The sequence below is a fragment of the Megalobrama amblycephala genome, linkage group LG5 (assembly GCF_018812025.1).
Source record: "Megalobrama amblycephala isolate DHTTF-2021 linkage group LG5, ASM1881202v1, whole genome shotgun sequence".
Lineage (NCBI taxonomy): Eukaryota > Metazoa > Chordata > Actinopteri > Cypriniformes > Xenocyprididae > Megalobrama > Megalobrama amblycephala.
This window is the reverse complement of record NC_063048.1, coordinates 6253599-6267107: the sequence shown is the minus strand read 5'-3', so window position 1 is coordinate 6267107 and position 13509 is coordinate 6253599. Positions and strand designations below refer to the sequence as shown.

The following is a 13509-nucleotide window of genomic DNA, read 5'->3' as shown; positions in this document are numbered from 1 at the left end:
TAAAAAAATGAATTAAAACAAATCTATGGGGTATTTTGAGCTGAAACTTCACAGACACATTCAGGGGACACCTTAGACTTATATTACATCTTGTGAAAGAACGTTCTAGGGCACCTTTAAATCCTACGTGCTTTCAGAGGTACTCCAGGTATTTTAGACCTATAATTTAGGTCTGTGTAGATTGTAGACTTGCATGCATGGATGTTGGTACAAATGTATTTAGGTGCAATATATACATTAGCAGTTAAACTTTACACTTACTGTTCCGCGTGTAGAAAGGAGGGTACGGCGTCACTGCTCTCTCCCTGGTAAGAAACAACAGAGTTGTGTAAAGGAAATGAAGAGGAAGCACGCAGCGTCTTTCCGTGAGACCTCATTACGTGATCCCAGTGAGTGGCCCTATTACAGGCTGGCCTGACCTGATCTGGACTGGTTCATACTAACCCTCACTGGAGCTTGCCGTGTGCAGTTTGTCGATTGTTTGAATGATGGCGCCCAATTTTGGTTTCAGTGAAACATAATCACCTTTTTTTCACAGTTTTATTTTGAACTGTTTACAGATTAAGGTTTAATATATTTAGTGCAGCACACAAATTACACACTTTCATCATCCTGAAACAAAGCAGATTATGGATTCTGACCTCAAAATACTGTTCACATTTGCTGTGTAATCCTTAGATTCCCAATGGTGTGATCGTAGCACACTATATATTTCTTTCAGCTGGTCGTCTACAGTGATCAGCAGCACACAACATCAGACCAACAATAACCTGTGTCGTATTAACTTCTCTCTCTCTCTTTGATTTGCTACTGACTTGTATGAGCTGTTTTTTATGATTTATTAACCAATTGCAGAAATTTTATAGGTGAATCTCACAGACCAATATGCTTCATCAAGAGTCATTTCCAAATCAAAAGAAGAATATTTTGCGTACAGAAAATGAAGGTTAAAGTCTGAATAAATTCAGTACAGCAAATTCTGCTATTATGTATAAATGTTTTTTTGTCTTTGCAGAAAATATTTGTATTCATAATTATTTTATTAATAATAATATGAATGTGAAACATGAGCTAGACATGTTCTTGTCAGTTTTGGTGAGAATCATCTTTGATTTGCTTTTAAAATTTGCATTTATACTAAAATTAGTGTTAGAGGTTTGCCAGAAATATATCTGAATGCATGCTGAATGTATGCAGTGTTTGACAGTCAAATAAAACCGCAAAACAATGTTTTGTAATTGGTGACTGCTAGTTTTGTCCGTTTTGAATGGAAACGTTTGAGTTTTAAGTGTTTTTGGGGATTTGATGGCAATGGTTTGTGTGCAGTAACTGCATGTTTTACTCATTCCACACTACATGTAACTGAAATGTAAAGTTTATATTAATACTGCACATAAAACAACTTTCATAAGAATATCATCAATATATTGTATTAACTGCTCAAATATTTTTAGTTTCAGGTGTCCTGAGGTGATTCAGACTTGATTTTACTTCATAGCATCATGTTAATTGTCTACTTCTGTTGTCTTTTTGTCCCTGATGGTTCTCAGATGCCAGGGACAACTCGTTCAGCCGCTCACGCAGCTCCAGTGTGACCAGCCTTGACAGAGAGTCACGTGAGGTCATTTCCTCCTTCTACTTTTGTGACTCCCTGTCCAAGAAGAGTGAGACGGTGGCATTGCCCAGCCTGTGGGTGGGCACCTCATTGGGCAGCATGCTGACCATCGCCCTCACTGTGCCCTCCACACCAGAGCAGAGGATGCAACAGCCTGTGGGCGTCTGTTTCTGTGGTAAGACTTGCTTTACAGCTCTGTAAAAATGAGTGGAAGTCCTTGTAAATAAGAAAATTTATGAAATTGTGAAATTCCTTTTTTTTTTTTTTCTCCGGATTCAATTTTTTAATGGTTTATAAAGGATGCCCTGTCAATTTAATAAATAAAAAAAGTAATAATTTCTGAAAATTTTAATAATAAGGCCCTATGAAATATTTTTCCTCTGAAATTCAGTATTTTATGATTCAATACAATTTTTTGAACAAAAAACAATGCGCTGAATACCGCAGCTAGGAATAATGGAATAGGACTCCGGTTCTATTTTGTGGGTTTGAACGGTTGAAGGTCAAAATTACAGTTTCAGTGCAGCTTCAAAGAGCCTTAAACGATACCAGACAAGGAATATGGGTCTTATCTAGTGAAACAAATACAACTGTATATGCCTTATAAACACAAATGATCGCCTTGCACGTGCTTCCGCTTTCCGTATTCTTCAAAAAGCTTACACTGTATGTCCTATGCCTTCCCTATTCAACTTACCAACGAATGCAGCGCCAGTTCTGTTTTTTCCGGTAAATAGAATAGGGAAGGCGTAGGACATGCAGAGTAAGCTTTTTGAAGAATTCGGAAAGCTGAAGCACATGCAAGGCGATCATGTCCACTATAAGAAGAATAATCCTGGAATGTTTTCATCAAAAACCTTAATTTCTTTTTGACTGAAGAAAGAAAGACATGAGCATCTTGGATGACATGGGGCTCAGTAAATTATCAGGAAAATTTTATTTGAAAGTTGACTAATCCTTTAATGTTTAATATAAATAGCAGTCTTTTTGCGCTTAAATATTCACAGACACTAGTATATATTGTGATTTGATTAAAGGGTTAGTTCACCCAAAAATGAAATTTCTGTCATTAATTACTCATCCTCATGTCGTTCCAAACCCGTAAGAGCTTTGTTCATCTTCGGAACAAAAATTAAGATATTTTTGTTGAAATCTGAGAGGTTTTTCTCTTCCATAGAAAGCAATGAAAATACCACATTCAAGGTCCAGAGAAGTATTTAAGACATTGTTTAAATAGTCAGCGTGACAACAGTGGTTCAACCTTAATTTTATGAAGCTACGAGAATACTTTTTGTGTGCAAACAAAACAAGAATAACTTTACTGAAGAGGAAATAATGTTGAATAAAGTTGTTATTTTTGTTTTGTTTTTGCACACAAAAAGTATTCTTGTCGCTTCATAACATTAAGGTTGAACCACTGTAGTCACGCTGACTATTTCAATGATATCTTTACTACTTATCTGGACCTTGAATGCGTACTTTCTATGGGAGATAAAAGCCTCTCAGATTTCATCAAAAATTTCTTAATTTGTGTTCTGAAGTTGAACGAAGGTCTTGAGGTCTTTGATATGAAGGTAAGTAATTAATGACAGAAATTACATTTTTGGGTGAACTAACCCTTTAAGTTCTACTTTTCAGTTTTGATTTATTCATCCAAATTTTGCCAAATTCCTTGACATTCTGCGATATACTGTAAATTTCATTTTTATGACTATTTGGCAATTCCGTCTGCTTTTTCCGCATCGTGAAAATCAATATTGATGGAAAAAGACACGCTTTGGTTTGGTTGTTGGTTTGACGCTTTCTGCCATCACAGGTTCAGTGGTACGCTTGAAAGGAGGCATTCTGCGTATGGCCCAGCTGGATGCCAGCGGGATGCTTCTGCCCCACGTTTATGAGCCCTGGTATGAGCCCAACGCCCCTGAGGAAGAGAAAGAACGGCCACGGAGACGCCGGCCCACATCCCCTCCTTCTTCTCAGGAGAACCAGGATTGTCAGTACGCTGTGGTCTGCTCAGAGAAGCAGGCTAAGGTGGTGGCGCTGCCCTCCCAAAACTGCATCTACGAGCACAACATCACCGAGGCCTCCTTTGTACTTAGAGCTGATGTGGTGACGATGACCACAGGGGTCGGCCTCGCCTGTTTCTGTGCCAATGGCCACATTATGACCCTCAGGTAATTTGACCTGATAATCAATGCCACTGAATTTTTTTTTTTTTTTCTTTCTCTCTTTTTTTTTTTCCCCTAAACCTGTAAACCATCTGTTTTCAGTGTGCCCAGCCTGCGGCCACTGCTGGATGTGAACTACCTTCCTCTGACGGACATGAGGATAGCCAGAACCTTCTGTTTCTCAAACCAAGGCCAGGCCCTGTACCTCACATCACCCACTGAGATCCAAAGAATCACCTATAGCCAGGAAACCTGTGATAACCTGCAGGTCAGAATGTGTCCATTATGTTTTATGTGTGTAGGATGTTGTTTGTCCCATTAAAATCCCATTCATTTTCATACATAGAAAGGGATTTTTAGAGACAACATATAAACCTTTTAATTCAGACTATGGCTGCATGATAATGGTTAAACTGATAATCGCAATTGTTTTGCTCAAAAATGATAATCATGATTATTATCATGGCTGCCTTTGTTTGTAATGACACATAATAATATTACTTGTAATGAATGACTATAGGTCAGCAGTTTTACCATTGTATTTTTAATGATTTCTTTATTGAATTTTCATAACAACAGAAAGATAAACAATCAATCAAACAAACAAATAAAAAAAACCCACAGCAATACAAAAATACATTAAAGCTGCAAGCAGCGTTGAAAGGGCCCTCGCACCAGGGCTCACCACCACCCGGTGACCTTTGAAAACTGCATGTAAGCGAGTAAATACAGGAAAAATATGGCAAAGTCATTTCAAAGTGCCACACTTCCTGCTGCCAACAGGTGGTGCTTTGACTATTACTGAATATTGCCATGTAGATGTCTTCAGGCCAGGACTGTTATCAAACGTGAAGTCTGGAGCAGATCAGACATTGTATGCCTGAGTTACAGCAACTTCCTGTTTTGCACTTAGCCAAGTTTCTAGCATGTTTGGTACTTCATGGCATATTTAAATGTGTTTCTGGGAGTGAATTACAGCGCAAAGCATGCCATTTCCTGTTTCCAGCAGGTGGCGCTATGACTAACTGAATATTGGCATATAGATGTCTTTAGGCCAGGACTCTTAACATACGTGAAGTTTGGCGCAGATCGGACATAGTATGCCTCAGTTACAACAACTTCCTCTTTCACGGCGAGACATCAGACTTTGTCAGTCGCCACGGACACGCCCTTCAACAAAAACACAAGATCTTTGATATTTATCATCACTAAGGCCTTAAGATTAGACTGACCAAATATGATGTTGATCTGGTTAAATCTCAATCAGGAGTTAATCACAGTGTATAACATGTCATTTCCTGTTACCCACAGGTGGCGCTATGACTGTAACTGAATATTGACATGTAGATGTCTTCAGGCCTCTAATAAAACATGTGAAGTTTGGGGCAGATCATACATTGTATACCCGAGTTACAACAGCTTCCTCTTTCATGGCGAAACATCAGAACTTTGTCAGGCCGCCACGGACATGCCCTTCAGCGAAATCTCAAAATCTTCGCAATTTAATGTTGCAAAGGCCATTAGATTAGATTGACCAAATATGATGTTAATCTGATAAAAAAATTTGCAGAGAAATTTCAAAATATCTCACTTAGTGCAAAAGGCGTTTAATTGAATTTTTGTAGGTGCCGCTATCGAGCCATTTTGCCACACCTAATTCAGAAACCCATATCAGATGTAAATTTTCACCACTTCTGACATTTTTGCAAAGTTTCATGAGTTTTCAAGCATGTTTAGACCTTCAAAAATGCGATTAATTTCGAAGAAGAATAATTGACTGAGCAATTACAATAGGGTCCTCACACCATCGGTGCTCAGGTCCTAAAAAACACCACACACAGTCCGTCAAACGAATGACAGGTTGAGTACAGTGTACAATATAATATAACAGAACCATATATGATATTACAGACGAGGGCTAAAAAAAGTAAGCCTTAATTAATACGAAATAATGGGGAGTAACACCCCCCCCAAACCCAATCTGGTCATGTGTGCAGTAAATACTGTGTGCTACTATCAAGACAATACAAGTGCTTGTCCAGGAATGACAAGAATAATAGTGCAGTGTAGATGGTCAATCAGTCAATAGAGACTGCATACAACCGCAAAGATTTAACATGCTCTAAAAAGGATAGCCAAATTCTTGAAAATGGAGCCATGGAACCATGAAGGCAGTGTTTAATCTTTTCCAACTGAACAAAGAATTCAACATCTTTTATCCAAGGAGTATGAGAGCATATCAAAATACAACATCTCGCTAACAGTGTGAGAAAAGCTAAAAACTCAACGAAATGAGACGCCAATGAGTTATCAGGAAGTAGTAGTAGTAAATTATAAAGGTAATTTTAATCATATTATAATTGTTTTGCATAAATAAGTGCACTTACTTATAAAGGTGCTGGTCATATAATTAGAATATCATCAAAAAGTTGATTTATTTCACTAATTCAAAAAGTGAAACTTGTATATTATATTCATTCATTACACACAGACTGATATATTTCAAATGTTTATTTCTTTTAATTTTGATGATTATAACTGACAACTAAGGAAAATCCCAAATTCAGTATCTCAGAAAATTAGAATATTACTTAAGACCAATACAAAGAAAGGATTTTTAGAAATCTTGGCCAACTGAAAAGTATGAACATGAAAAGTATGAGCATGTACAGCACTCAATACTTAGTTGGGGCTCCTTTTGCCTGAATTACTGCAGCAATGCGGCGTGGCATGGAGTCGATCAGTCGGTGGCACTGCTCAGGTGTTATGAGAGCCCAGGTTGCTCTGATAGTGGCCTTCAGCTCTTCTGCATTGTTGCATATCGCATCTTCCTCTTCACACTACCCCATAGATTTTCTATAGGGTTAAGGTCAGGCGAGTTTGCTGGCCAATTAAGAACAGGGATACCATGGTCCTTAAACCAGGTACTGGTAGCTTTGGCACTGTGTGCAGGTGCCAAGTCCTGTTGGAAAATGAAATCTGCATCTCCATAAAGTTGGTCAGCAGCAGGAAGCATGAAGTGCTCTAAAACTTCCTGGTATACAGCTGCATTGACCTTGGACCTCAGAAAACACAGTGGACCAACACCAGCAGATGACATGGCACCCCAAACCATCACTGACTGTGGAAACGTTACACTGGACCTCAAGCAACGTGGATTGTGTGCCTCTCCTCTCTTCCTCCAGACTCTGGGACCCTGATTTCCAAAGGAAATGCAAAATTTACTTTCATCAGAGAACATAACTTTGGACCACTCAGCAGCAGTCCAGTCCTTTTTGTCTTTAGCCCAGGCGAGACGCTTCTGACACTGTCTGTTGTTCAAGAGTGGCTTGACACAAGGAATGCGACAGCTGAAACCCATGTCTTGCATACGTCTGTGCGTAGTGGTTCTTGAAGCACTGACTCCAGCTGCAGTGAATCTCCCCCACATTTTTCAATGGGTTTTGTTTCACAATCCTCTCCAGGGTGCAGTTATCCCTATTGCTTGTACACTTTTTTTCTACCACATATTTTCCTTCCCTTCGCCTCTCTATTAATGTGCTTGGACACAGAGCTCTGTGAACAGCCAGCCTCTTTTGCAATGATCTTTTGTGTCTTGCCCTCCTTGTGCAAGGTGTCAATGGTCATCTTTTGGACAGCTGTCAAGTCAGCAGTCTTCCCCATGATTGTGTAGCCTACAGAACTAGACTGAGAGACCATTTAAAGGCCTTTGCAGGTGATCTGAGTTAATTAGCTGATTAGAGTGTGGCACCAGGTGTCTTCAATATTGAACCTTTTCACAATATTCTAATTTTCTGAGATACTGAATTTGGGATTTTCCTCAGTTGTCAGTTATAATCATCAAAATTAAAAGAAATAAACATTTGGAATATATCAGTCTGTGTGTAATGAATGAATATAATATACAAGTTTCACTTTTTGAATGGGATTAGTGAACTAATCCTTTAAGAATCAGATATCCATTTCATATCCATTTATTATGAGGTGCTCATTTTTGCAGGAGATGCTCGGAGAGCTGTTTACTCCAGTGGAGACACCAGAGGCTCCGAACAGAGGGTTCTTCAAGGGCTTATTTGGAGGTGGTGCTCAGTCCTTGGACAGAGAGGACCTGTGTAAGTATTAATCTGTCACTCACACATACAAAATCCTATCAATCTTAGCTGATATCTATACTGTTTTCAATCAGTCATCAGCAAAAATAACTATATCGTGATATGTATCGTTATCGTGATATAAAATTACTCATATCGTGATATAAGATTTTGGTCATATCGCCCAGCCCTAATTTGACTATGTAAAATCCATAGTCGGGGACACCCCTAGTTATGATGCTACTGTATGTGTGAACAAAGCATTACCTTTATGAGCACGTACGAGGTCTGGACGCACTGAGGTCTGCTTTGGGCTGTAGGGGAATTTACAGTTAAGACCCAAAGACCAGATATGATGAATGAAGACCTGGAGTCAGAGTTTAAAAAAAATAATTTGAAGAAAATTTTACTGAAGAATAGTTTGCAGTTTCATCAGCAGAAGTCAGCTTCATCACTCACAAGGAGTTTGTAGGCCACCCAGGCATACATTCAATACAGCAGCAGTTATATAAAACAGTTCACTAACTACATCATTACTTCAGGTGAAAAGGATTCTGATTGGCTAAGAAATAGATACAAATTAGAAATTGTCCACACATGGATTGATGGGCATAAGCATGTCTCTACAGATGATACAGATGACAACAAGACCATAGTTTAGGCACGGAGTGACCCACCGAGGTCACAGAACAGCTCTTTTTGGGGGCAACTTGTCGAGAAAAACAAGTCGTTCCATCATCCAGGGTGCCAGTTGTTCATCTTTCACCAATACTGCTCTACAACAAGAATACCAGCACACCTACAAAGATACAAAGGATGTGTAGCTTCTTCGAGGTTGAAGTTGGTTGAGCAGGATATTTCCCCAAAACATATAGATAAGTTGTACTTTTCTCTCAGTGAGAGTTACAGACAATATTCATCATTATTCTCTAGAGTTTGAGGATGAAAAGTAAAATAAATGCATTAACATACGTTGAGGAAGTCATTCAAATCATGTAATATTTAGACGGATAAGACAGCACCGTTTACAGTAATCATTTTAATAGTTTTTCTTTGCAAACGTGTGCTAGATGGATGGTGTTGTGTCTTGCTTTATCACCATCTCTGCATAAACGTCACGTCCTGAGACCCAGCCTTCCTTTCCATTCATCAGTGCTGCGGCTCTGGATTTGAATCTATTGTGCAGAGTCTCTTGTTTTTAAAAACAAAATCATGTTCTGTATGATAAGCCCCTTACGCCTGTCATTCAGAAGTCAAAAAATGTCAGATTGGACTGTGAATCTAGAGAGCTTCTCCTCATTTGGGCAGATGAAGAAAACTGCAGTGTTTAAAGGTCATTTCTGTTGATTGACATGACAGAGTTTACTGGTATTTTGGTTCTGATGTGTGAATGGTGTCTTAACGGTAAAGAAACAGAAAACTTTTTGCTTGTGAACAGCACAATTGTGTATTTACTGTAAAAGTCAATCTGGTAATTTTACTATAATTTACCAGGTTTAATGTGTGAAATAGGCATGTCATGGTATCAGATTCTCATTTAACGATAATTGCTGAAGCTTTTATCATGGTATATTGTATTATCATGGTATTGAATTAAGTTATAAAAAGTATTGTCCTCCTAACAGAGCTTTTTTTCTTATAACAAAGAGAACTCTGAACATTTAAATACAATAAAATAATACAAAAAAAATGTATATAGTAAACAAATGTTTCAAACAGATTTAAAGGTGCAATATATACAATTTTCTGTCCGCTAGAGGTCGCTAGAGGCCTATTCAAAACAAAGACGTAGCTTGATGACGCCAAGTTTGAGCATGGAATCTTGGGACATGTGATCTTCACCTCAACGGCCGGTGGAAAAGAATCTGGATTGGACTCGGGAAGAAATCATGTTCATGGATGCGATTATTAAAGTTACTGTAGTATGAAGCAGAGCAGGACCGAGTGTTGTGGGAGCTGAACGAGGCCGCTGAAGCGATTGCGCAACACACGCCTCACGAGCAGCAGAACTTTTATGATGTCACAGTCGCCGACGCCGCTTCCGCTTTTCCCGTTGTGAGTATGAGGTAACGCAGCTCTGTTTATTATATTAGATACATTTGAGTGCGTTGAAAATAAATAACGTTACTTTGTGCATTCGCTCGGCGGCTGCCGTGAGACACTTGTTTGAGACACTTCAGTAAGATAGATCGATTTTAGAATATCATATTAAATGCTGGATGGCTTGTGTTGATAAATGCCATTAATTAATTTTAAAACGTATTTTATGATGGAGAAAATGCTGTATTACTGTTACTAAAAATAAAGCTGCATCTGATTATGCTATGTTAGCTACTTGACAAAATAGTGTTTTTCTCTGAGGCATGGTAAAGCATGGTACTCGCAAAAAATCAAGAAAATTAGATTTAAACAATAAGACTAAACGTGTTGAGCTATATAACAACAATTAGTTTTCTGTCTATAAATATATCAAAACAGTTGTCCCCTTGTCTATTAAAACGTGTAATATATTAAAGCGTCTTTGGTGTTTCCATGGTTTCTACAAAATAAAACCGGAAACCGAGGGTAACGTGGGTATGACGCAATTGACAGGCGACTCCTCACACGTCCCAGAGCCTTGGTTAAAATTGCAATTTTCTCACGATTTACAAATAGTTGCAAACATTTGGGATATTGTAAGTACTCAAGTGAACAAAATATATAACACTGACCTAGTGGTTTTTGGATATTTTACTACAAAATTCTTACATATTGCACCTTTAAAGCTGCTGTCCGTAACTTTTTTGTGTTCAAAATGTACAAAAATTATATAATGAGAATGTACAAAATGAATCCATTATCCAAACTGTGTTTTTGTCTTACTCTGAATCATTATGGTACACTTATAATAAGTGTTTATATTCGGATTATTTCAGACCGGACTGGTAGGACTCGCCACAGAGTATCACAGTAACTGCGTGACTCGCCATAGACATACAATATGAGAAAAGTAGCTCTGGCTACAATGTTCTTCCACAAGACGTGTGCAATTCTGTTTATTAACTGCTAGAGGGCCAAAAAGCATGGACTGCAGCTTTAAGTGGAAAAGAACTATAAAGAACAATAGATAACTATTTTATAGTTTACTTTAACTTTACTATAAGGTTAATGCATTAACTGACATTAACAGTGAGCAATAGCTACATTTGTTACAGTAGTTACTATTCTTTGCTAATGTTAGTTAATAAAAAATACAAATGTTCATTATTAGTTCATGTTAGCTCAGGTCCATTTAAATATTAACAGATACAACTTTGATTTTAATAATGTATTAGTAAATGTTGAAATTAACATTAACTAATATTAATAAATTGCTTTAGAAGCATTTTTTTATTGTTAGTTTGTTAACTAATGAATCAACTTATATAACTTTTTTATAGTTTTTATATTTGCAGATTTATATTTCAGTAAAACATACAAACATACTAATAGAACCTTGTTGTAAAGTGTTATTGAACAATAATAAAGAATCAGAACTTTTTTAGTCAATATCTAGGACATGTTTTATTCCCGATTTAAAAGTAAAAATGTTTATGTTTAAAAAACTGATAGCCTATTAAGTCTTTAATTATTAAAGGTGCCATCAAACGTTTTTTTACAAGATGTAATATAAGTCTAAGGTGTCCCCTGAATGTGTCTGTGAAGTTTCAGTTCAAAGTACCCCATAGATTTTTTTTAATAAATTTTTTTTTAACTGCCTATTTTGGGGCATCATTAACTATGCACTGATTCATGCTGCGGCCCCTTTAATTCCTCACGCTCCCCGCCCACGGAGCTTGCGCTTGCCTTAAACAGCATAAAATTCACACAGCTAATATAACCCTCAAAATGGATCTTTACAAAGTGTTCGTCATGCAACATGTCTAATTGCGTAAGTATGGTATTTATTTGGATGTTTACATTTGATTCTGAATGAGTTTGATAGTGCTCCGTGGCTAACGGCTAATGCTACACTGTTGGAGAGATTTATAAAGAATGAAGTTGTGTTTATGAATTATACAGACTGCAAGTGTTTAAAAAATGAAAATAGCGATGACTCTTGTCTCCGTGAATACAGTAATAAACGATGGTAACTTTAACCACATTTAACAGTACATTAGCAAAATGCTGACGAAACATTTAGAAAGACAGTTTACAAATATCACTAAAAAAATCATGTTATCATGGATCATGTCAGTTATTATTACTCCATCTGCCATTTTTCACTATTGTTCTTGCTTGCTTACCTAGTCTGATGATTCAGCTGTGCACAGATCCAGACGTTAATACTGGCTGCCCTTGTCTAATGCCTTGAACATGAGCTGGCATATGCAAATATTGGGGGCGTACATATTAATAACAGTCGGTGTTATGTTGAGATTCGCCTGTTCTTCGGAGGTCTTTTAAACAAATGAGATTTACATAAGAAGGAGGAAACAATGGCGTTTGAGACTCACTGTATGTCATTTCCATGTACTGAACTCTTGTTATTTAACTATGCCAAGATAAATTCAATTTTTAATTCTTGGGCACCTTTAAGTATTTAGGTATTTGGTGCTGTGATGATAGTGACCATAGTGAATGCAAAAATCTGAATGGCTTTTTAAAACATTTAAATACTGTTCAGAACATAGATCAGTGGGTCAGAAACAGAAAGTAGCGCAGCTGCTTTGTTTATAGGGGTTACCGGGTTAACGGCTGCATTTCTGTTGTTCCAGAAATGCCATCTAATATCAGAGGGCAAATTCCAGTCGGAAGTGAGCATCTCTATGCCCTACTCACTCTGAAGGGCAGAGCCCTTGAAGAGGGGATTGGAAGGAGCAGGGCACTTGTGTGTCATAATGAAGCCATTTGGAACACACTTGTCAAAGGGAGAAATGAAAGACTTATAATTACATATGTAATTAAATAAATAAAAAAGATTTTAAGATTTTCAAGTCAGTAAACTAATTAATAATAATAATAATAATAATAATAATAAAAAAAGGAGATCAAGAATCGTTTTGGGATCGGATTATGAGGTGCCTAAAGAATCCCACCCCTATAAAAAAATCCCTACTTTGGCCAGTACTGATTTTTAGGTGCCTCTTTTCATACTTCAAAATTGATATTGTCAGAAATGTGCCTAGTTTCAAGATCTCTCATGTTTCTTCTCAACTACAGTTGGAGAGGTGGCTGCTGGTAAGGCCTCGCGCAGTCTGGCACAGCACATCCCAGGTCCAGGTGGTATGGAGGGCATGAAGGGGGCCGCGTCTGGTGTGGTGGGAGAGTTGGCACGGGCGAGGATAGCTCTGGATGAGAGAGGACAGAAACTAGGCGAGCTGGAGGAGAGGACAGCAGCCATGATGTCCAGTGCAGACTCCTTCTCCAGACACGCACATGATGTAAGATGATCACTTGCAGTTCAACACGACTGATGCTGTTTAGAGTGATACAAAGGCTGTTTCAAAACTTGTGAGCATATGGCAGTCCCTCCAGGATTTTCGAAATTCTGCTATAGCAGTATTTAATGCAAAAAAGTAAACAAGCTTTCGTTTTTGTCTTGTTTCCGCAAATCTATGATTCAAAGTCCAAACAAATTAATCAATACATGTTCAAGTGTCCTGCCGCTGCATTG

General features: G+C 37.8%; 1 protein-coding gene across 5 annotated transcripts in view; it reads left to right on the top strand.

Moving 5' to 3' along the window:
• The window catches only part of stxbp5b (syntaxin binding protein 5b (tomosyn)), a 79541-nt gene that overhangs the window by 58725 nt on the left and 7307 nt on the right, over positions 1 to 13509 (top strand). For 3 of the 5 annotated variants that reach the window (XM_048190492.1, XM_048190490.1, XM_048190493.1), the window contains 5 exons: positions 1551 to 1790; positions 3432 to 3789; positions 3886 to 4051; positions 7784 to 7895; positions 13056 to 13276. In XM_048190492.1, the coding sequence (XP_048046449.1) occupies positions 1551 to 1790; positions 3432 to 3789; positions 3886 to 4051; positions 7784 to 7895; positions 13056 to 13276 (1097 nt within the window). Of the gene's footprint in view, positions 1 to 275; positions 390 to 1550; positions 1791 to 3431; positions 3790 to 3885; positions 4052 to 7783; positions 7896 to 13055; positions 13277 to 13509 lie in introns of all 5 variants that reach the window. The other 2 variants (XM_048190488.1, XM_048190489.1) reach the window with 1 other exon arrangement.